The following is a 26,321-nucleotide window of genomic DNA, read 5'->3' as shown; positions in this document are numbered from 1 at the left end:
GGATCCACCATTGCATGCAAAGATTAGAACAAGAAACAAAACAAAAAGGATGGACAGCATGCTGTGATTGTTGTTGTTTTTTTTTATTTGTGTCTTTTCACACTCTTCTGCACTGCATACATTACAACTGGACATTGACAATGGACTCTTCTGTCTCAACATTTACCTTGCGCATATGCTGTTGTACACACCTTAAAACAAAATTTACATCACGTGGATCTAACAGACCTGACACTGTATATTGGGTTGTTTATGGTATCCTTTGTCAGTCTAGGAGTACCACATAAACACATGCTATATGATAACAATCATCTTCATGTGATATATATTGCCATCTGATACATGGTACCACTACAAAGGGAAGGATGAGGGTTTATTGCTAATGTATGACAAAAAAAGAACAGCTCACATCAAAGTAGTACCTTTAACCTAACAAAATGCAATTATTGTGGTCTTACAGCTTTTCCACAAACAATGAGCCCTTTATTCTCTTTGTATTTGCTTTATTGCTGCTATAAACACTGTGTAAAAGTGTTCATTCAAAGCTTATGTGCACATGTTCCAAGGCCGCAAACTCTTACTATACCACATCCATATGTGTCTAAGCAGATCTGTGGAATGAAATACTGTATGCTGTGTCTTTGAATTGATAAGGGGTTATGGGTTTGTTTTTTATTATGTGAGAGGGTGTGTCCTGGATATAGATTTCACCTTCACCCAGGCATACTGTTACCTAAGATGTATGTCTGGTTTTAATGTGGCCTGAATTTTAAAAATGACTCCAGAGCCATAATAGAAAAAAAGGGAAGCTGATCTCTTTGCAGTGTGTGTGGTCTCAGAGGTACATCAATAAATAGAGGAAAGCTTTAAAGGAATCCCAACAAAATATACTTTCATAATAAGATGGAATGATTTCAAGGATGAATGTGCTGTAAATTCATATGAGATTAGACAGGGTGACATTCATTTGCCAAGCTTGATGTGTTGCTAGATCAACATCTTAGATAGTCCTTGAACAATGTTGTGTCAAACAAATATCCTAAACATGAAACCTAGCACTAAACCAAGCTCTAAAATCTGATCTGATTAACAGGAATGTTCATGCAGGAGCAAGGTGTTAGTGAGGAACATGTTCTTTTTGGCAAATCACTATCACCCAACTTCAACTACATCCTAGGGTTAGCTGAATCTTTGAGCATTGCTTGCTAAGAGTGAAAGTCAATACGTCTAATTCACTAACACCCAGAGTCTAATTGAAGGCAACACCGAATTGCAATTATCACCTCGTTTTTATCACGCCTTTTGAAAAAGACAGCAGAAGTCTACTTAAAAAAAGTTCATCCCTGGTGAATAAGGTGTCTGTCTTAAGCTTCATCAAGAAGGCAGCTCTTGTGCCTGATGACAGAAAGGCAGTGTTTTGGAAAGCCCCCAACAATCAATCAGATTTTCATTTCAGTCCAATGTTTTTAATCTGCTAATCTCTTAAGAAATCAATTGATAGGCCTGAACTGGAAATGTAATATTGATATGATGTCACTGCTGAATGAGACAGCTGGTACTGTGATTTGATTAATCATTGCACGCAAGTTCAGAAACTATACATGAGATGAAGTCAAAGAAGCTTTCTTAAGGCTCAAATTCCAGAAGGTTCACTTTGGCAAGCTGTTTCAAACTCACGAAATGAACTTTGTTTTGGCCTGATTTTGTTTGAAATGACGTCACAACAGTTACATTTAGCTTGAAGTATATCTGGGCTTTTAAAATGAACATGACTTGATTTTAACTATATCTGGAATTGATTAAATTGTGAAAAGTAGATGTTCAATCTTAGAATGGAGACCAGAAATATGACTAAAGAAGGAAATAAGGTCAATTTTGATGTCATGTTGACTTTAAATTCATGTAAACAACTTAAATTCCACTGAAGGATCTATGGAAACTAGTTTCCACCTCTGAGTGAAAAATAAAATGGCTAGATAAGAAGAAGTAAAGCCACATTGTAAAACATAAAAAACAATATAAAAGGCACAATTACCAAATAAAGTTGCAGTTTTGAGATATAAAGTTATGTGAGGTATAAAATTGCCACTATGAGATATAAGGTCATAATAATGAGAAACAATGGTACAACAGTGAGACTTTAAAATGTGAAATAGTTATAAAAAATAAAGATATACTGTGTCAAAACTGTAATGTATAAAGTCACCTTTGTGTAAATAAAGTCACTGTGATAAAAAATAAAATCACAATTACCCAATCTTTTATTAATATTCTGATTCTGAGGTGGAAACAAGCATCCAATAAGAAGCAACTGAGTTTTAAATTGACAGCACGAGGCAAAACAGCACCTTCATTGAGAAACCAAACTAACCTCAGTAAAGAGTCGTGGGTAGACCACAGGGAGTCCATGTAGCCCTCAGTGTCAATATATCCCTCATTACACATAACCAAGTCTGTATCCTGATCTAGCCATGGCGAGGCTGACCTATGGCCCTGTTTCTTCCCTTTCCAACACTAAGTGAGACACCCATTAGCCACACATAAACATTCTCGTTCATCCAGAGAGTGATGAAACATAAGCCTCATTGAGGAATGTAGTGACCACACCAGTGTTTGCACTGTGAAATGTACCTTACCCCCCACCCCACACACACACAAACAGATGGGTCTGAAATAGGGATATTCAACATATGAGAGGCTTGAACAACCAAGTGTTGCAATAAACACACATAAAAATAGAGCATTTAATATTTGAATTCACAATATTTGACTTGATCCAAATAACTGTAAAGCTTGTTAATAACACTTTTAAAGGATTTCTTAAATTCTTCATGGAAAATATAATAGCAAAAAAGTTTGGAATGATATTAGGGTGAATAAATAATGACATTTTCCTTTCTTTTTTTATTGAAGAGATGAAAAGATTCCCAACCACCAACATCTTGACAACTTTAAATCAACATAAAAAAATGCACCATGTAATATAAACATGCATTCCATGGTCTTACTTTTAACAACTGAGTAGAGCATGTTATTCCAGAGAAAACAAAAATATAACACCTGGCTCCGTATTTAATTCTGACATCAATTCCTCATCAATTCCATCAATTAACTTTGGCTGTTAAGGTGCGGAAACATTTAACCTTGTTCAGTATTTAATGTTAGGGCAAAAGAGTTCAAGTTGGTCACATGGATTCGCCAAGTTGATAAACAGAAAGCTGCTTAGTTTATGAGCTGTTTCTCATATATCACAAGCAATTATTGACAAAAAAACTATTGACATTTTTGCCCGTAGGATCAACCCCTGCTGGTAGTGTTATAACTATTCCAATTTTTCCATTGAAAATCCATTGACCATTAAATTATAGAAGATGTTTCACCGCCAAGCTGAAAAAAATGAATTTTAATGCCGCTCCAGGCTGGTTTAGCCACTTTGTTTACCATCAAAACGTTTCGATACTTTTCAGTGAAGATGGTCTAGCTACTCGAGCCTTGTTGGGGAAATAGCGGACCAGCAGCATCCAAGGCACAGCTTGGGTGATTGGCTCACACACAAAACAAATGTATCCAGAACTGTGTGCCTAAGCAGCAAAGATGGCAACACCCAGGTCATATATTTTCCAGACTGCATGCACCTGACAAGCAACTGCCATTGAAATGAATATAAATGAATGGATAGCGCTCTCCATGTATATTAGCCCTTCTTCTTACGTACTACAAAGTGTAAGTAACATTCAGGAAGATCAGCCAGAGTGTAATCAGAAGAAAGCTGTGATGGCTGGATGAAGCATCATTAACATCGTATTATCAGGATTTATCTGGCCAACAACAGTAGGGATGTGCAGCACAAATCCCTTCAGCTCAACAGTGACGTGATTGATGGAAGTAATTACCACAAGGAGCTGCATTTAGATCTTCCTAATGGAGGGAGTATTGAGGAATACACCATCTGAGAGAATCAAAAGGATAAGCACTCTCCTCAACATCATGCCAAAAGATTTGCTTCCTCTCATTTGGTTTCTTCACTGCCAAACATGTTAGCCGTGCAAAAAAAACGAACTTTTATTTGTGAGCTCTGGCGAGAGTCAACATGCATTTACAATGCACCATCTAATTTCAAAGACACTCACTACGCATTTCCCATTGACCAGGTGACGTATCTGTGATTTTAACCACTTTAAAGTTAACATACCCATGACAGGCCATGATTACGGGTGTCACTCAAATACGGTTTCCTAAAAAGCTACTTAAGATAGATCTGATCTAATGACTGTCTGCACGCTCCAAAAAGGTTTTGATGAAATAATGAACTCCTTTTGTAGTTATGAAAGCATCTTTTAATGTTTTAGTGGGATCTACCAGTACGGTCCACTGAGCAGGTTAACTTTTCATTGGTGTTTTAGGCTTTTGGCAATGTACAGTATTTAAATGATGGCTGTTTTCACAAAGCCTGTCTGTAACTTCAGTTCCCCAGCAGACAGTGGATAGGTTAAATGCTTTAACAAAAGACTCCAACACAGTGTGTTGGCGTCATATTTAAGCTTAGCTCTGAGATCATAAGCCTTCTTTAGGAACAAAGAGCTCAACAAGTTAGAGAAATGCTTGTGTGAGAACAGGAGATCAAGACCAACTGTAGCAAGTCATCTGCAGATCACACACAAATAAAGAAAGGTGGGGGGGGGGGTTGGGTGCAATGTGCTTAATTGTCCAGAAAATTTGTGTGTGTGGGGGGGGGGATATGACCTTGACATTATGGTTTCCCCTTCAAGGTTTCCAATCCTAGACAGGTGATGGATGTCACAGGTCAGGTGTTGGGTGACTGGAAAAGAAGAGGTCTCATTGCATTTGGGCTCCTCCAGGCTGAAACCTTAGATATATCCTAAACTGATCATGTGGAATTCTTAAGGTCATTAAAACCTCTGTCCAAAGTGAGACAGGCCAGTTCTGGGGACTCAGCTCTGTTCATTCAGCTGTGAGACAAGAACCTACAGTGTTTTGTTACAAAATCATTATAGAGCATTGCTGCAAAATACCATCTCTTACTTCGATTTTGTTATTGTCTAGGGAGGTTGAGTACTTGTTCTAGTTTTGCTGTTGTCCAGGGAGAAAATATACACGCCATTGTACAGTACAGTAGAATAATGAGCCTTTTGTAATTACCGTTAAGGTAAGTGGGTATTTGTCACAAGTCCCTCACATTCCATATGCACAGCAACTTGAGCCAGCACTGTCCCTGTGCCAAAGTATGCTGAAAGACAGTGAATGCCCAACCTTACAAGCAGAGATTTATTATCTCCATGTTCTCATATAATTTAAAGACTGAAGAGCAATACATTGTTAGCATGGCGATTCAGAAACACCCAGCTAGAATTAAAAAAAACAACAGGAAACCCAAAAAGTTGCTGACCTGTTTTTCGTACTGGCTGATTCTTTGTTCGTGAGTACAACCCGTGAGCCCTAAGATCAGTGGTGACACCGAGACAGTGGGGGGCCGAGGTAGCCCACCTCTTTCCCAGACTTTTCCCTGAAACTAGCGTGAGCTCAGGGAGGAAGAATTCCATCGAACTGTTGCGGTGATTAAGATCTCTTCCTGCTCAATGACAGGTCCCGTAGCCATGTAACGTAAATACAGCCTGAAGCGAAGCCAAGCTGTCACTGATGCAGAAACTCAAACTGAGGGGTATGTCGCACCTCTAATCAGACGGCAACTTCTGAGAGCTCCCTCGGTAATGAATTAACAAACGCTGTGAAAACCAGATGAAACCAAGAATGACCATGAAAAGAACAGAATCGTAGTCTCTCAACAAAGAGTGATCTACTGGACTCTCTTCTGATTTAAGACCAGACATACTCTAAACTAAAACTAGTGGATTATCTTACTTTTTAAGGCTTGAGAATTGTTTGGGACAGTGCCAAAGTGTATTTGGGCACTTCAGACACACTTTAAAGTGTTCATACAATACAATAAGTCAACAGAGTCCTATATCTTTCATTATATGGAAAAAAAAAACATACAGTCATTCCGGTTTACAACAAACCTGGCAAACTTTTTTGTCATCTAAAATCATAATACATAACACATAGATGTGTCATATATATCGTCAACAAGCAGAATACAACAAGCATATTAGTTTCAATTAGAGACCAAACCAAGTATTTGTATGAAAAAGACCAGGCATGACAATATGCTGCTTGGCTAAAGTTTTGGACTTGCAGGATTCGACTGAGTCACGATTATGACACAGTGCTATCCGACGTCATATGAAAGTTGAACCAATGGAAACTGGATCTCCAAAATCCGATCGCGTCACGATCATGATGAAGTGTTTTTCAATGTCATATGAAAGTTGAACCAATGGGAACTGGATCTCAGGTGTGGTGGGTAGGGACACCAATCGGACACTATTTTACAGCTTTCGCACTTGGATTGGTTTGATCGCTCAGATTGGCACATCTCGATTTACCATGTGCCATAGAATAGGAGCGCACAGCTGGAACAGAGCTGGAAGATCATCCCTCATCCACCAGGATCTTATTACTTGTTGTTTATTCTATGTAGTTTTACTGTGGCATTTAGAGTTCTTACGTTCAGTAAAATCCCTTGTTAAGAAGATTTTTTTGGACCCTTGGTTAATTATGTTTCGAAATAAATGGCTGATCCATTGCATGGCTATAAGACATTTATGGCGCATTTCCACTACGCAATACCAGCTCGACTAGACTCAACTCAGCTCGGCTCGCCTTTGTTTGGTTTTCCACTGTGTAAAAGTTGTACCTGTACCTGCTTTCGGGTACTTTTTTTAGTATCACCTCCGGTGAGATTCTGAGCGAGCTGAGGCGAGTTGACCGGTACTAAAATGTGACATGAAAACAATGCCGACTGCTGATTGGTGAGAGAGAATCATCACCATTCACTGCGTTATCATTGCACGTGCCAGATGGAGTTTCCAGAATAACTCCGCCATTCTTAAATAGTTTGGCCAGAGATAGTTTCTAAACTTAGTACTATTATTATTATTATGGCAACTCGGAAGAATACGCCACGGTCAAACGAGGAGGTGCAGACTATCCTTTGTTTGGTTGCCGAAGAGAGGATCCAGCGAGAGCTTGATAGGGTAGTGAGGAACAAAATGTGTCAACGACCGGGTACTATTTGTGGCGGTACAGTCTGCAATGGAAAACGGAGCAAAAAGCGAGACAAGGCGAGCCGAGTCGAGTTGAGTCAACCTGGTACTGGTAATGGAAAAGCGCCATTAGGTGTGGTCGAATTGAAGTGGCACAGCACAGAACGATCGTTGAATGAAATCAAAGTACCACAAGAGCGATTAGAGAGGAGATAAATGTTATACATAACTATGACGCGCTCGCTTAATTTTTCCTTGTGTTTCTATGCACTCTAATGATGACCTTACTTAATCAACCATCCATAAGATTTATTGATTATCCTGTGTTCCCCCCTGCTAAGGCTCCCTAGTGGTCCTCGTCCCCTGTATTTAAAACCATTAGCAAACACTTTTTGCAAAAAAATTACCTCAATCATGCAGCCCTATACCACTTAGTAACTAAAGGTAAATATTCACTGTCACTTATATTTGCCTTGGTATGAACGGTACGTTAGACGAATTACAGAAAAGTTTCTGGATGGAGGTTGTAGTTCACAATACGGCTCTTATCAGTTCTGGCTTCCTTTTTTTACACCTCCACTATTTAAACAAACACATGGAGCACAAAGGACTACATGCAGTCAAGTAAACACAGAGAACATGCCTTCACACACACAGAAGTTTACGCATACCGAACGACATGAAGTTTGCTTTGTTCAGGCACTGAAGGGGATTTGGCCATGTAATACTTGGCAGTTTACACTGAGCACACATTCATCTTTCTTGTCACCGTCTCTACAGGAGATGCTGGTTTACCCTTTCTGCTCCTAGTTGGTATATTATCCTAACAATGCTCCATGTGTTGTCATTTCCTCCAACAGAATTTCTCTGGTGATTACATGTAACTAATCATCTCAGTTTTGATGATGTCTCCATACAGGGCACATATGGAGTGTTTTTACAGTACAGCTTTGTATCCCTGACAACATTTATTTTCTAGGTCATGTGGGGTAGCGGAGGCTTTGCATATGGAATGTAACTTTGGCCCAACTGTGTACTTAACTGAACACACACAAAAAAATCTCTCACTTTCACCACCTTTCAGGGGTTCACAAAAGTGCAGATTGCACAGAGCTTACAAAAGCACGAGGGCTCAGACTAATAAAAGTATTTTTAGCCAATTATCGCTGAAATCTTTTCTGGAAATTACACTTAGTCCTTCAGAATAAAGACACGGCTAGCACAAATATGCATTAACAAGCCTTCTTGTCACAGGAGTTTAAAAGCATTCTGATCAGATCAAAGACTTAGTAATTTCATAAATCCTGTCCTGGCTTAGGCTCAAAATTCAAGGCCATAGTTGCATTGAAACATAATAAATTATTATGATTGTTATTATGGTGTGTTTTTATGGTGTGATTGTTATTATGGTCTTAATTGCAGTTTTCAGCCTATAAATTAGTGTGTTCAAAAGTTTCAGGAGTGGGCCTAAATAGAAAGTTAAAAACTATATTACATTATTATTTCATGTCATTACATTTTGTCACAGCATTTTTATGTATTTCTGAATAAATTATTATATCTGAACCAAAGAATGACCATCCCGACCCCATTATCAATGGTAATATAGAAATTGTAGTTTAATAAAAACAGAGAAAGCTATTGTCAACAAGGTCATCGCATGAGTGGGCCAACAGGCAAAAACACATAAAGACTGATCTAGGCCTGGGAGGATAACAGCAGTAATTACACAGATGTGAATGTAAGACAGATATTAGAGAGGATATGGGGGAGATCATGCCTGCGTGTGAGTGTGTGTGTCAGTCACTGAATAAGCTCTGAAAACCCTTTCTCGCCAACTTGAAGCTTTCAGTTCCTCCCATTATCATGCTCAGCCCCCCAGAGAGGGGATACATCTGACCTCTGAACTCAACCTCCTGTCCTTCACACAATCTTACAACCTGAGATGATAATGGCACATTTACATTCATCACGCAACACAATGAATTTTGGCTATCCAGTACTTTTTGATTCAGCTCCAATCCCCATGGAACAAATCAAAGAACCATCTCTTTTTTGGAAACAATTTCAAAGTGGTCTCCAACTGTGCTTATCACATTGCAACTACCAGACTTGTGCATACGGTCTAGAAAACTTGGCAGTTGCAGGCAAGACAACATTACATTTGTATCATCATTGTTGTTTATAGAGAGAGCACAATCAAGTTTGACAAAACTGAGGTTGGGGGAAGGGTTGTGACTATGGCCACTTTGACCATCTATTGTCCAGAATCTGTAAAGCTCTAAAAGAGGTCCTATTACCCAAATGTCCACTGAATGGCCGATTAGCATGTCTTCTAACACTGACCTTTCAGCCTCATTACCATCAACCATCCTAGTGATCCCTGCTAACTAGTGAATTTTAAAGGTACAATATTTAAGACTTTTGTAATAAAATATCCAAAAATCACTTGCCCGGTGTGATATTTCCTGCAGCTGTGTACTTTCAATATTTCAAAAGTCTCCAAAGATTTTTTATTTCAGAGAAATTGTTGAAAAAAATGTTTGCCTGTAAATGACGTAATATCCGCGCTATCCTCGGTTACCGTTCACACGACGTTCACAGACGTGGACAACTGCATAGTGCGTAAAGCTTAGCGGCACTCAGTTCCTGTTTCTTTTAAACATAGACCATGGCAAGCAGACTTTGGGAAAAACAAGGAGAACTAAAATGAGGATCAATATCAGTGTGGCGTTTTTGAGATGCCGAGAGCTCCACGCCCGCGACTAACTTGGACTTCATAGAGCTTTACGAGTCACTACAGCTTTATTAGACAGGTGAGTAAATGTACATAAAACAAATCAATGTTATATAATGTTAACCCAACATGATGAAATGTTAGAATATGGTCAGTATGTTTTTCTAATGTTGATCTAGCTTACTGCTAGTTTCGTATAGCAAAAAAACTAACAAGTAGTATAACATGACAACTTTCAACAAACATTTAAATGGCGTTTCTTGTGATAGTGTAACGTTAGACCAAGTGAAGCAGCGCTGCATTACCTCGCAAGTTTAATTTGTCTAGTGATGAGTAATCCAGCACTTGCGGGTAGTTCGGTAGAATTAAATGTCCTTATTCCTTTATATTCGCGGGATTCGCGTGTGATATCTGTCTCTTTAGTAATTGCGACCAATGTAATGTTAAAAACATGAATGTTTGCACTCATCCATAAACATTATTAGATCCATCAGCTTAACAGCTAGTCCCATCCTTCAGCTCATCACTGCGTCATCAATCTACGCCTTTGTTATTGTTGGAAACTGCGCCCTCTTGTGGCAAAAAAAATGTACAAATTGTGACTTTAAAGAACATTTTCAAAAGACATTTAAGCAATTCCCATCACAATACAAAATAAACTTCAATTAGAATGAAGCACCCATCCATCCAAACATCCACCCATTCTCCAAACTGCTTGCCCTCTGTATGGTTGTGAAATAGAATTTACTTGAGCAATAGAAATTCTAATGATATCAAATCTAAATGCCTGTCTTTAACCAAGCGCATGGGGACGGTTTTGGAAGCATAGTATGAAAATCACATGAAAACCGATTACATGCTTTTAAAACAAAACACGGTTCTTCAGAACGGCACATGTGTAGTTGTGCTACCATTACCAAGGTGAATCCTGTTATTTAATGACAAATGGAAATCAGCAGCTGTTAGCTGTGAACCTACCAAGTAAAGGACTTTTTGAAAGAGAGAAGCAAGAAAGCAAGAAAAAGGAAGAAAAAAAGCATGGAATCTGATATTCTCAGATCTTTTTCAGGCCTCATTCATATGTGGGAAATAAATCTGATATGAATCATACGTGCAAGCAGACAGATCGGCTATTCCCATCAATGCGAGTCGTACGCCATTGAAAAAACAACTGTGACGTCAACTGTGTTTTTGCACATGGAGCAAAGGCTCTTCTCGTTATTTTCTCCACTTTAAGAGATAGATGTTATGTTGACCTTTAAAGATGGTGCAGAAAGCAAAAGCTTGTATTATCATCCTTTCCGGGTCAGTGCGTCTACCTTGGGTTGTTTCACCAAATAGGCCTAGTGTAAATGTAGATATCGGATATGTCACTTTTGAAATAAGATGTAAGCTGCTGGTTGATTATAATCCGATTTAATCAACAAATCGAATTGGGCATCAAGACCTGCAGTGCCAAATCACAACAATAGCCAAGTGCTATGACCCTTCCCAGTTTAATCTAAAGCAGTAGCCTGCATGTTTTTTATTTTATAAAGATAATAGATATAGAATAGAAGATAAAGTTCCCAAAACTACTAAATATGAGGCACTTCTGTTCTTCAAACCACTATACAACTGTTGTTAATGGCTGCAGCTCCAAGTTCCAACCACACAACTTCACAAAGAATTGTTGAACAATGTTGCAAATGACAGAACTTGCAATGTTGGCTAACAATGCTTTTGGGAAAGGCACCCCAGAGAGGGTTTCTCTCACCAGTGAGCGGAAAGCAAGAAAATGTAAAGCCCAGAGCAGGGGGCTTGCATCTTTTTTCCTTTTTGAAGAAAGATACAAAATGAGGTGGCGATTTCTATGTAATTCATACATAAACTTGTACATTTTTAGAAAGAAAAAAAGTTTTAAAGAGTAAGCATAGGCCTATACAAACAAGTCAGGTATTGTGTTATGAAAGAAAATGCCATAGCCTGCATTGATTAGGTTACAGTAAAAATGTATTTTATATTACTGAATTAATGTCAGACTTGGTTAAACCCAAACCGTTTGTGTTCTACACTAATTGAAGAAGCTTGCACACCATCCTCTCAAATAACACGAAACAAAGTTTCACTCCTGTTCATTCATCAGAATATGACCCTGCCAAATACAAAACAACAAACTTCCCTGACTATAACCTAACATGTCAACCACAGTTCTCCGGAAAAATACCATAATTACTTCAATGATCGTCAATTAAACTGAAGCAACTTAATTTGCCATCTAAAAAATACATTCATCAAAATGACAGAAGCTTTGACATGGGCGAAATACACTGAAGTAGCCTAAGTTACACAGTTTTAAACGGGCACCCATATTAGTTTATTTTTACTTTAACTGTAGCAAATATGGCATTCTGAAGAAAACTCTAGTTACCATGGTGAAGTGTTGTATTTGTTGAGGTTTCAGACAGTGTTCTGGTTAACCTTTACACATACAACGGAAAAGCACTTCTTTAAAAAAGAAGGGAAAAAAATCCCACATTGGGTTTTGGATGATTAATTAACCCCGCCGAGAAGTTTCGGACTCACCTGAGACACGAGCGGGATGAGTGTTTGCTCCACCGAGCGAGTTTGGATTTCCAGCCCGCAATCGAAGTTCCCACCGCCGCACGGAGACGAAGCCATTCCCGCCGACCCCCACGAGTGCTCACGACAACACTGAGTTTTGGAGTCTCTCAATGCTGCTAGCGTTTGTTTGGTTTAGTTTAGAAGCAGCGTGTGGCTCTGCACTGTAATCCGACCACAAGCACTCGCTTCTGAGTGACGGACTGCTCATGTAGGCTACATGCAATAAAGCAAACTACAAGCACAGGACTGACTGACTGACTGACTGACTGACTGCTGCAGGCAACCGCTGGAGAGTGCGTCTCCGAGAGCGACACAGACCATAGAGAGAGAGAGAGGGAGCGAGCGAGCGAGCGTGCGCGCGATCACAAGCAGACTGTGCGCAAGCAGCACACTAGGAACAGTGTCTTTCTCTCACCCAACTATTCATTTTACTTTTTGTTCATTATTGTTTTTTTGCCTTTTTCACTTTTACTTTCGCTTCTTATCTTCCTTTTTTAGTTATTCGCAGCTTTTAGTCAATATCTCTGTTTAATCGCATAAAGTGTAGTTATTTGCAGCACAATAAACTGGAATCACTGAGCAGTTTAAATTGAAGGGTTTCACTGCCTTGCAAAAGTTTTGTAGTACGACGAACATGCTACAACTGTTGCGATCTGAATTATTATTCCCAAGGTGCATAATGTATTTCCACCATCTCACACCAGCTCATGTCCGTGCGTTTCGGTGGTGCTGCCGAAGTAACAATAGTCCATTTATTAAATGCTAATTGAAGTTACTAATCTCATCACAAATGCAGACCGTGCCCCAAATGTCTCAGCCTGTGACGATTTTCTCAGTCTCTTTAGAATGAAATGAGACGATTCAGCGTTTCTCAACTGTTTGCAGTGGGCTGTAAAACTCTTATGCCAACATATTTTTAAAAGGTTGGGATGCACATTTTGTTTAAGCAGGACAATCTATTCACAAAAGCTGTGAAAGCCTAGATGTGTTCAGATGGTTAGAGAACTTCTCAGGAGATTAACTGCAGTTACTTCAGGTACAGTATATTTGGAAGGTTATTAAATGGGATGGTTCACCCAGAAACGAGAATTCTGTTATCACGACCCTCTTTCTCCTGTGAAACACAAAAGAAGATTTGATGTTTTTGTCATGAAAGACATTGTGGTGTTGTTTTGGACCCCATTGACTTTCACTATATGGACAAAAATCAAACTCTTTTCACTATATCTTCTTTTGAGCTCCAACCTCAAGCCTCAATCCACAAATGTTCCTGATATGATTTGAGTTGTTTGTGTCATCTTCTTGCATAAGTAACAGCTTTGTTTAAGTGTAAGGTGGTAATTCAAGCTTCAGGGATGTGTGTGTTTCCTCTGAGTCATGAGTATCAGGTGACATGAGAACACTTCCTCAAACCAGTGCAGCAAGAGCAGTGGACAAATAAACTCTCCCACTGAACCAAAATGTGGTTTTAGTCCTTATCCAGCTCAAGTACAGAGGTCCACCACTGTGTAACCTCTTGGCTTGAAAGCTGACAACAATGTCAACGTTTTTCTGATGTTTTCTTCAGGATTGCATAATTACTGCAATGCACTGCATGGTATCTGATAAAAGAAATTGGATACATTATTCAGGCAATGGTGTTTTCTCTCTCTCTCAGAATTTTGTAGGGTTATATTTCTCTACTTAAAAGTGCACTATGAATTTTGCATTATAAAAAAAAAACAGAAAAACTTCAAAAGGCTGATTCCCCACAAACGTGTAAAAGGCGATTGAGTGTTAGAGAAACCTGTCAGAAAACATTACATTTTTGAAAATTTGTTACACAGAAATTAAACTCACCTCATGGAGGTGTGTTTGGTCGCTTCTTTGCTTGGCCCATATTGAATGAACTGCTTTAGTTAAGTGCTATCAAAGTGTCTCGCGCTCCAGAGCGATTGAGCACACGCACTGAGACGACAGAGGTATGCATCAACTCGTCTTAGTTAAGGGAATAACATAGTTTAATATGAAAAAACGATGGAGTATCCCTTTAAGAGGACTAATTAATTGGATAATCCAGCATACTTTACATCAGGGAGAAGTCTGACGTTTCACTGGGTGACTGAATGTTCATATTTTTATTAACAATTACGAAATCAAAACAAATAAAAACTGAAACATGTTCATGAAAAAGATCAATAAAATGCATTTCGAAAATAGGGTGAATGCCGACTTTAAAATCTTTCCCCAGACAAAAGACTGCTTTTTTTCTGCACTTCCTTCACTCTTTTTAGAAATGCTGACAGCATTTTCTCCCTCCAGAGCTCCCTGTGTTGCTCAGTGCCACAAGACGAGGCAATGTACAGAATGTAGACATCATAAATGAAGGGACTTAGGACACAGAAAGGAAAGTGCAAAGTGAGCACATTCATCACCCTGGAAACATGGATCTGCATTCTAGCAGAGTTTCAGATCCAAAGTGAATCCCTAAGCCCGTCTTTACGCCTTAGTCAAACTGATTACAATACCTGTCATTTGTGGGTCATTGCTGGCAGACAATCTGATATTCAAAAACTTAAGTGAATGTAAATTGCTTATACTGCACTAAAGAAAACCGACCCTGATGAAGTGTTTTGACTAATGTTGGTTAATGCAAATGTCTGAAGGCCTTCTCAGTCTGGAAGATGAGTGGCTCGCCTTAGCAGTGTCAGCATAAAACCTTAAGTTTATGTAACCCTCAGGCGTCAGAAGGAACCTTGCTGCTGTAAGCTCTTTTTTTGTTTTGTTTCACACTTCTAATGGGACATAATCAGGGGTGGACTTAACCAATAAGCGAGGTAAGCGGCTGCTGAGGGCCCCAGGGAATCGGGGCCATATGATTTGGCTAAACATACGTATTTGGCGAACGCTCAAGTGCGTATTTGTGTTTGCGCTATGGAGAACGTCAAAGGTTTCTATTTACAAAGTGCTTTTGCAGCATTGATCTGCCAATCACATCTGATGATTTCTTGAAAGCAGTGGCCAATCAGAGGTGTCTAAGTTAGTCGGAATCCACTCACCACTCAAAACTCTGAAATCTTTGTTCAGTGTTGAGTTCTGAACGCTTGTGAATCATCTCATTATAATAAACAAACCGTAGACGCCATGTAAATAAGAGATTCATTGTGCAGTGTAAAAAGCTTCATTGACTATCACAGAACTTAGTGGGTTTCCTCTGGGAGCTCCAGATTCCCCTGAAAAAAAAAAACATGCAGTATAGGTGAATTGTAATGCGTGTGTGTGTGTGTTTGTACATGTTTTTCTTTCCCAGTGGGGACTTCAACTTGAATGCACACAGACTCATGGGGACTCACTGTGGGGATCTAAATTGAAGTCACCATGAGGAAACAAGCTTATAAATCGTTCAGAATTCGTTTTTTTTTTTTTTTTTTTTTTTTAAATGCCGAATGTTTTGTGTGACGGGTAGGTTTAGGAGTAGGGTTAGTGTAAGGGATAGAATATACAGTTTTTACAGTTTAAAAACCATTACGTCTACAGTGCCCACAAAGATAATAAACCATACGTGCATGTGTGTGTGTCTGTGCGTGTGTGTACATGTGCTGGCGGGACAGTGTATTGTAATGTGTGTATGGAGTTTGACCTCACATTTTTGCTCAGATTCTGAGCCATAAAGATAATAACACTACTGTCTCTGAAGCAGGAGAAATCATGTGGTTTTGTGACAAAGGAAGAAAACATATATGAAAGTGAGAGACAGGTAAATGATGCCTAATTCTTGTATGCTTGTGACAGATTAAGATTATTTTTAAGTCAAGAATGTTCGGGAACGCAAGGAACGTTTTTAGCATTCCATTGTAAAAATGCTTCACACCAGGTTGTGTAAGCTTGTAAAGTATTTCAATTACAGCCAGAAGAAAACTGATCTGAAGATAATGAATGATCTGCATGGACTGAAGATAACCTTTTGACCCCCAGAGGTCAAATTGATGTCAGACAGAATCATAATTAACAAGAAAAACCAAAATACCTATAAAAATATATAACACGAATTATACTGAAAATATAATAATGAATATAATCAAATATAAATATTGTTTGTATTGTATTGTATAAATAACTAGTGTTTTTAAGCAAAAACATTTAGTTATATCGGTAACACTTTACAATAAGGTTCATTAGTTAACATTAGTAAATGCATTAACTAACATGAACGATGAGCAATGCATTAGTTACAGTGTTTATTAATCTTTGTTAATGTTAGTTAATATAAATACAGCTGTTCATTGTGCGTTCATGTTAGTTCATAGTGCATTAACTATGTTAACTAATACAACCTTTGATTTTAATAATGTATTAGTAAAAGTTGGAATTAATATTAACTAAGATTAATAAATGCTGACTAAGTATTGTTCATTTTTAATACATGTTAACTAATATAGCTAACTAATGAACCTTATTGTAAAATGTTACCATTATATCTTAGACCTGCAAATAAGGTTTAATACAGTTCTCTATTTAAAAGTTCCATTATCTGTTGCCAATTTCCCTCTTCAGTTAATCAATTATAAATCTCTACAGTCTCAGAGGGATTATACTTCATAATCCTTCTTGAGTGAAACAAATTCTGTGCAGGTTCCTCATTTCAGAAGCCAAGAAATTTCCATGACATGAAGTTTGTGGTTTTCACTTAAAGGTTGTATCAGTGATTGCGGGTGACGTCACTTCTGTTTGTGTTTAAAGCGAGATCACAAACAAACCAAGTTAGCTCGCCCCTCTCTCCTGTTTTGTGCATCATGAAAAAAACAATCATGCACGCGCATTTCTTAAAGTGACAAAAACAATCTATTTTCAGATTGACGTCTGCCTTAATGATGGCTCATTCCAGCCCATTCTCATCCCAAGGCACCACATACTGACAACGCACATGGCACCCTTTAGCGTCAATATGAGACGCAGATATATATGGGCCAGAAGGCGCCTCCTAGTGGTCTAAACCTAACCCTACCCCAGACCTAAACCTACCCATAACGGAAGCGTGTTATATTGACGCTAAAGGGTGCCATGTGCTTTGGATGTATAGGCTACGCATTGTCAAAAGCGTCACTATATGACGCCCTAGGATGAGAATGCATTGTTCATTTTGTGAACTGTAAAATGTGAACTTGGCAATTACAAAGTATAATGATGTATATAAAATCTGCAGTTGAGCCATGTCATATCATACAGCTAGTTTTGCTGGTGCTTCACTGGAAGCAGCAGTATGATAAAACGTACCAGAATCAGTCGCTACAGATCTAACATTATGGGGATCTGGAATAATATTATAACAACTTATTATTATTATACGGCTAAAGTTAGTCCTGAACGTAGGCTAGTGTTATTGCTAATCTTAGGCTACATGTTATGGCTACACATCAAAGTAGACACATAACAAACGCAACTCACACAATAAATCCCTACACTCTGATATTCGCTAGAGCTAAGTTTAGTCGAGTTTCACTCATATTTTTTAAAGAATTATATTTTCACACATAGTTCACATACAAAAAAAGTCAACAGTGCAACCTCTGCGTCCGATTTAAAAATTTTCAATTCTTTAGTTCTCTCCACCATTCAAAAGCCTTCCTGATTATTATTCGTTTCTTTGACGAAAAACGACGGTATGGGCTATATGCACGCATAAGTTCCGCATTTGACGTAAGGATGCTCGTCCATTTCCGGTTGTGTAGATTAAAGTGGAGGAAAACCGGAGAAAACGGGATTATGGCAGAGTCTTCAATATTTACTGTCCTCCCGTCTTTGAAACGAAACGTACATACGTTTAGATGTAATTTTATATATAGTTATGTTTATTTAATATAATTTTAAAAAGAAGCATAAACACAACGAGGGGTGTCTGTTTTATCTGTTTTTGTGACTAACGTTTCATTAGTATAACCATGGAGTATAAAATTCAATATAAGTTCTCGGTATTGCATTGGACTCTATGATCGGCGGAAGTTCGAGCATCCTTAATCCTTCACCGGAAATAACGCCGTGCATAGAGCCCATTCCCTCGGAAAAACAGACGACTTCCGGCAAATTTAGTCTGGCAAAGTGCTCATTCAAGCTCGTTTCCAATATGTCGAGATCGCGGCAGAAACACACATTACAAAGATGGATGCCGCCGTCGAACATCACTCGCGTCTGTTTAAGCGATTTAAACGTTTCCTTTTTGTTAAAAACCGAGCAAAGAACAACACTCAGAAATGTTTCTCCGCCGCTCTGCATACATCATCTACTTCATCGCTCTGATTGGTTGGTTAAGGTCTACCCGCGACGTCCGCTGGTGACGCCCCTTTGGAAATGATTAGTCTACGACGCTTAGACCATAACTCATTTATAACTGAGAATGGTCTGGTTTTAACCAGGCTAGGGGAATACCTCTTCCATGTTAAAAGTATCTGGTCCGTTGATAGCATAGGGTTGATAGACGCAGGCTTATTCTTCAGCTTCGATTTAGTGTGAACGAGCGCAAAAACAAACAACATTTTGTTTATTTTGATTTTGAGTGGTGGTCGTTCCCATTTGTTTTTGTGTGCAGATATCAGAGCCTAGGCTGCCTGCCCTACAGAGACGCGTTTTTTTTTAACAGCCTGCTTATGGGGCGGGCAGCTAGCGGATCGTTAGGAAAGATTAGATGAATGTGATCATTTTTGTTTGGGCCTGAAATCACTGATACAACCTTTAAGGTGTCAGAGCACGAATATTTCAGAACTGCAGCTCAGTCCTTGCATGGCCTGTTGTCATTAATCATCTCGTCTCAAAGGTTCAGAATCAACCATAGCTTATTGTTCATGATCTTGTCAAGCAGTCAGCGGGAAACCATTTCTGACAAAACTGTCACAGAGCCTTTGCAATTGATGTCTGGCAGCCCTTTTTGGATCGTCCCATGTCTGACAGCCAAGCTGAGCTCAGACAGGAAGTGAGACGACTGGTGATGGTGCTTTACATCGGGTCAATAAATAAAATCTATGAAGTGCAACCAAACTTAATTTACACATCTAAGACAGTTTATATGGTTCTGCATAAAACATGGTCATTTATTAGATCCTTGTAAGGTGTTTCTTTGTAAAATAGGATGTGACAGGTTTATTGCATGACTAGGATCTTCATAACCAGAGGTCTCAGTTATAATCTTCTTTCCCTTTAAAGTATTTAAAGCACATCTGCACTAAAGAGAATTTCAAGACAGACCGTTTCAAATCACAACAGATAGATACGATTTAGATTTATTGTCTTGTGTGCTTTGCAAAATTGTATTTTATTGTCTGAGACATTTCTATACTGCAGCTGGTAGGGTAGTTGGTATAATATTACAGTGATGGAAGTTATGAAATAGCAGGTTATGAAATAAATGTGTATATTGATTGCTCAGTGAATAAGATATCTAGCTCCATCTACTGGTGATGCAGTACTATTACTGTCACATCATCACTGTATTTATGCTAAAGGAAATGTGTTAGATGCAGTCATGCAGGCATTTTTAAATATTCATTCAAACATGTAATACACAACAAACGTTGCTTAAGTGTAGTGCCCAGTACTTAAGCTCTGTTCCATTTGATGATTAGAAAAAATGTTTTATAGAATAGGCTACTGTACATAATTGATTTGGTAACTAAATAATTTTCATGAAAAAAAAATGAAAAAAATCTACAATATATACTCACATTTTAGTAATGTCACACTGTTTTGTAAAGAAGATGGTGTGCTATAGCTAATTGCGCAATTGTCCAGATGTGCCACATAGTGTCACTGTTACACTAGTACCCAAGTTACTTTAGCCTACACTCTTAGAAGAAAAGGTTCTATATAGAACCTTAAAAGGTCCATCAGCGCTACGTATCTGTAACCTCTAAAAGGTTCTATACAGAACCCTTTTTAAGAGTTCAATAATAAGATCCCTTAAGGGTTCTTTGTAACAAGGAAAAATGTTCTATATGGAACCTTTTGGGTTCATTCATTATCATTTCAACATGTCAAAGTTTTGACAAGCTCTTAATCACAACTTCAGAAGTGGGAAGTAGGCCTTTAGGACATTCTGACAGCACGCAAATGCAAAATTAGTTACATACAGACTCAGATGCTGATAGCCTGCTGTATTAAATTACCCTTCTTAATAATAATGTTTTCCTAAAACATAGGTTTACTTATTTTCTTTGCACAGGGTTTGCAACTTGATTCATATTTTCCTGAGAAACAGAGTTTAGGGTAGGCTAATTTTTCCTGATATTTTACGTATATGCTCGGACGGTATAATGTTTATTTTACATCATCTTGTGTTTTGTGAACTGGATGTTTGTTTGTTTGATGCTGTTGATTTATGATTGATTGATTGATTCATTGATTAGCAGTTCTAAAAGGGAAATGACTGTTCGTGGAGAATATTGGCAATGGTAAATATTTCAGAATCCATTTATCCAACGCAAATCTAACAGAGCCGTTCCAATGTCTTGTCTGCATGTTTCCGGCTATGACACAGCATTGACATCTGGAAAATAAGTAATGTGAACCAAAGTCAAGTTAGGGTTGTTTCATAACAATATTTGCATTTAAACTTTCTTTGAAGATGGTAAAAAAAATTCATCAGTGCAATTGCGGAATAAGGATTCCATACTGAAGTGTGGTCATGTTGACCTCCATGGAGGTAAATCAAGCTCTTATCACATCAGATCATTACAATCTGCATTTTACAGTTTTGTATTAAAATGATTGATGGAACATATGTTAGATTCATATCATGTTTTTCCATCATAACTAGACCAGAGGTACCAAAAGGTAGACAATGTTTAACAGTAATGAAAGCAAAGTGGCATTGACTGATATTTATACTCTATACCAACACAGCCTAAGACTGGGCCAAGTGCAAATGCATAAAGGAAGTGAACACCACAGTCCATCTAACCTAGATTCTATAAAAAAGCATGCACAGCAAGAGCACTTCTATGACATAGAAATAGAATTCATAATCAGAAGTTTTAGATGCCACAAAGTTTCCATTATTTAAAATACCACTGTATAAGTGAAAACAGTTAACTCTGTTATATATTGATTTCATGATAAATCAAGCTCTCAAATAAATAACAAAAATGCTATAGTTCTATTTAGATTAAAGACAATTGTTTAAAGCATTATTCAAATTTCCAGAAGCTTCGAAGAGTAATGGTTCCAAACACTTGAGAGACGTTTCCTTAAGTTTGAGTTCCTGTCGAGACGGAAACACTGTTGATAAACTGAATAGAAAGACAGAGGCCAAATCTGAAAGAATTAAGAGAGAACAGATTGTTGGCCCAATCAGAATCCCACCTGTGCCTGCCATAAACCCTGCATCACTACTTGCATACGTGGCTACAGTGACAACCTCTGTTTGCAAGCTTCTGATGCTTAGTAAAATTATTGTCGTAAAGGAGTACTTCACCCCAAAATTGTAATTCTGCTCAACATTCTGAGCACTGTTTATTCATCACAGACACAATATGAGCACATCAGTTTGTAAAGACGTGGATGAGTAAATAATTACAAAATCTTCATGTTGAACTATTCCTTTACAACATGCAATTGATTAATGTTGTTGATTCTCAACATCAACGTGTTATTATTTGTCCAAGACAAATGAATTATACGAATATACATATGGCGCTGGTATAGTACAGCAATGCACCCGTTTTTGTTTCAGACTTATTTATGATGTAGTCGGAGCACATCTGGAACACATCTGCTTCCTCAAACGGGAGGAAAAGTCTTTAAATGTGCCTTTCCATACTTCTCAGAACATGCTCTCTTTAGAGAAGAGTCATAACTCTCGTATGACTGACAGATTATAATCTTCAGAGTTCAGACTGAACTATGAAAGCCCTCCATTGATTTACCTATCTTGACACTTGAATAAGCGCAAAAAAATGTTTGCGGAAATGCATTAAAAAAAACAAAAAAAACGGTCTCTTTATTTACGTCAGAAAAAGGAGTGAAAAATGCTCCTTGTAAAATTGTCTTTTTCTCTGATTAAGTCGTGCTTATTTGTAGAATACATTTTTTTTGGAGAATATGTTTTTGTAATGTTCAATATTCTTAGTTTATTGCCTCACACTAAGTGAATGAAGCCTGCAAGCAATTTGAGTATAATGGAAATGTTTAGACAGTTAGGTCATGCCACAGTTGGGATTAAACAACTATATGGAAGCACCATAAGAAATGCTTTCACTGATCATATTCAGATTTTACGGCCATCTAAATTAACATTTCATTTTAAAACATATGAATCATTTAATCAGATCAAATACTTGTAAGTTTATACTAAACTATTCTGATTTTTGCAATCTATTACTCGCAGAAGAAAAATATGACTAAAGATTAATGATTAATGTTTATCAAATTTCAGCGAATTATCAAACTGTACACAAATATTCTTTACATCCACGGTTTAACTTAACTGAACTCTTATCTTCTTTCCACGAAGGTCATCTGTTTAACAATGAAAAGATACTCCCATGCTTCAGAAATTCAAAACCTAAAGGTAGCATTTATAATTAAAACAGGATTGTGCCAAGAACAGTTCCTTGTGGAACCCCACTAAACAATGTTTTAGAACATGTTGACCAAAATTAACAGGCAAAATTAAAAGGGAAGGACTTAAGAAGGAAGGCGAGACAAGAATATTGTGATCAATGGTGTCATACGATGCGCCGAGGTCTACTAAAACATAAATCAAACTATCTAAATCTAAGTTTCCTTTAAAACTTTAAATAGGGCCGTTTCTGTGCTGTGATTCGCTTTAAACTCTAAAAGAAAAAGTCTGCAATTGACCATACAACATTTAGATAAAAATTGTCATATCGAAATTAGTAATTAGTAATTATAAAAATTATTAGATTATAAAAAATACTTTTCAGAAGGGGCTGTAAAATAGTATGCTTAAAACACATTGGAACTACTGATTTTGTAGAACTTGAACAGAGTTAACTGTAGAACAGAGTTAAAGCTACACTGTGTGATTTTTACCTAGAGGTGAATGAAGGTATATGAGCATCCAGTGAATATTAGTTTCTGTTACTCTTAATTCCGATTTCGTTTTAACTCCTACGGTGGCCAATGTAATCCAAGATTAACATGGCTTCCAGTTCGACCTCGTCCATGAGTGTTAACTCAAGTGTAAACGCGAAAGGCGAAGCTTGAATTAACGGGTATGTCCCTCTTTGGCTAATGTACTTTCAAGATGGAGGGGCAACATGCCGACTGACATTACCCGTGTATTTTCAATGGCATATTATACACTCACAAGAACACTTTATTACTTGAACAAAGTAAATATACATTAACGAGCACTTTTGAAAGAACTAAGTGTTTTTAGCTAAGAATAAACTAAAATAGTAACACAGTAGCTTTATGTGTTTGTAGAATTGGACCAATGATTTCTGAAGTCTGCTTAACTAATCTTAATGGAATAACATTACGACAATGTGTAGGTTTCAACTGACCGACTCTGCTAATGACTGTAGAGAAATTCACGCCAATTGATCAAACGCAGCAGAAGGGGTACAAGAAAGCAAGAGGTTATACAAACCACGTTCAATATGCAACCTGATATCAATTTTCTGAACAAAAAGTTCAACAGATCATCACATACAATACCAGACAGATCAGGACATGTAACAATTGGAGTTATTATTGAATAACTTTATAATTACCAACCCTGTACTTTATGAGTAAATCAGCCAAATAGATTCTTCCCTCTTCCACAGCTGATTGGAAGATTTGGCTTAACACTCTTAACCTTTATAGGAGAGATGGGATTTAGGATAGAGGAACATACAGAATTAAAAATGGTAAAAGAAAAGATTCACATCCAGAAGCAGGCAAGTGCTATTAAGAGTACAGGTAATGTCAAACCCAGAGAATATTTAACTGCTCAGTAGTGGCAGTGTTTAAATTCCCAACCTGGCGAACTGGAGAACATGCACTGCAAATGACACAAGAAATGGCACAAGAAATTTCAACATCCCCAACAGAAAGGCCATAAGTCCACGTCCATGCTAGGTCCATGTAGATGTTGTGTGAGGTTAAAAAATAATAGTCCGTAAAATCTTCAGTCATGCACGTTGAAATCTCCCAAAGTTAAAAGCTGATAATATTTTAGACAAATTTCACTTAAAACTCTGAGAACTCCTGTATCATAAAGAACCTTTAAAGACAAAGCAACCCTTTTTTTATTTCTCATAATATGCCCATCCTATGGTTTAAACAGCTGGGCTGAAGGCTAAATTACATCAAACATATTATGTTCAATGGCACAAACTTCAACACTACCTCCTCTTTTCTTATTCACAGTCAAAGGAAGAGCAGACAAGTGCATGTCTTTAAATTCAAAGGCTTAAACCATGCACCACACACTGCTTCTGTGTTTTTCTTGATCACGAGACATGTTAGATCATTACACAGATGTTAGAGATGTTACCACAGTCTTTATCTTCATCTACCACATCCATCCCATCTCAAGGAAACGTGCCCTTGGGGTCCAGCTCTAGTTACAGTGTTTAGGAACAAAGTAGCTCTACCAATCTGAAGACTTCTATATCTAATGCTAAACGAGCATTAGATTCTGATCTGCACCTTGGATCTTATTTCACCTTTGCCGTGGCATGTTTAACACGTGTTATATGCATTGTGAGGCTTTTGTCAAACTTCAGATTTTGAGTTGATTCTATTGAATGGTTATAGTTTGGGCCTGGTAATGATTTTAGCCCATCGGTTGAGTGATGAATTGATAACAGTAAATTACAATGTCATGAGAGTAGCAGCAGGAGAAAGAGCCTGTAATCATTTTTACATCAAACCAAGCATGTGTGCTCAACCATGTGAGCTCCATATGCTTTCATAATACCTATATGTTGCAAAACACTGAAAATGCTTACTCATACTTCAGCCAATCAAGTACAATCTGATAAAACAGCAAGCGCGAGGCTATTTTTAGGTGCATGTGGCTTTCTACAACTCGATAAGTTGACGATGTGAGAGGTTGTGATCTTTCCATTAAACAAGTTGAGCTGTACAACATGGTATAGTGTTGGTTTCTGGGTGGGAGATGGTTCTGATTATGTAGGGAGAAAGTAAGCAGTTTGTATACTGGAATTACCCAGATTCAGACTCATAGACAAATAAAACGATCATTTAGATAATCACATTTGGTCATTGTGATGGAAATCATGCTCTGTTTTGGCTGTCTGACTGAAGCACCATTCTGTGAAAGAACATCACAGTGTGAACAATAATGTGTGTGTCTGTGTCAATGTCACAATTGACTGCAAAATCTATTTTGTGCTACATATTAAATGTTAATGCATTTTATGTGAATCTAAAATGCCAAATGATTTAATTCATTGCAATAACAAGCAGTGCCATTAGATGATAAAATGATCATTCATTAGTCTTTCATTTAATGTCTTTATTTCACCTATTTTTATGGATTGCTTGTGTTGCATGAGCTGAATGTTTGATGGGAATAAAAGTCTCTAATTAACAACACTCCATATGGTTAGCATTAGAATGTTGCACTGCATGAACAACATGAGCCAAACATTGCTATGACATTGAGAGTTTGTTTGTGTGGCTGTTCGGATAGAGGCTCAATGCGTTTCTGCACTACCGTTTAAATGTAAAATATTAAATGGTTTCTTTTTCTTTTTTTTTCATTGAAGAGCAATAAACAAAATACGTTGCAAAAGCAAATATTTATTAATATATAAATGAAAGCTCTTTCCTCATTCCTTTAATTAAACCTAATAGTTTGATGAAAGCAGTGGCTCTTTGATAAAGACATACCGGTATGTACATTAAATGCT

General features: G+C 37.7%; 1 protein-coding gene across 4 annotated transcripts in view; it reads right to left on the bottom strand.

The window, feature by feature from the left end:
• The window catches only part of ctnnal1 (catenin alpha like 1), a 94,568-nt gene that overhangs the window by 46,745 nt on the left and 21,502 nt on the right, over nt 1–26,321 (bottom strand). For 3 of the 4 annotated variants that reach the window (XM_039681211.2, XM_039681213.2, XM_039681212.2), the window contains exon 1: nt 12,427–12,695. The exons of the other annotated variant lie outside the window; for it this stretch is intronic. In XM_039681211.2, the coding sequence (XP_039537145.2) occupies nt 12,427–12,522 (96 nt within the window). In that variant the 5' untranslated portion in view covers nt 12,523–12,695. Of the gene's footprint in view, nt 1–12,426; nt 12,696–26,321 lie in introns of those variants that run through there. 4 annotated transcript variants of the gene reach the window in all.

This window comes from Pimephales promelas, chromosome 18 (genome assembly GCF_988280905.1).
Source record: "Pimephales promelas chromosome 18, fPimPro1.hap1.1, whole genome shotgun sequence".
NCBI classification, from domain to species: domain Eukaryota; kingdom Metazoa; phylum Chordata; class Actinopteri; order Cypriniformes; family Leuciscidae; genus Pimephales; species Pimephales promelas.
The sequence above is the reverse complement of the archived record's forward strand: the minus strand, read 5'-3'. Positions and strand labels throughout refer to the sequence as shown.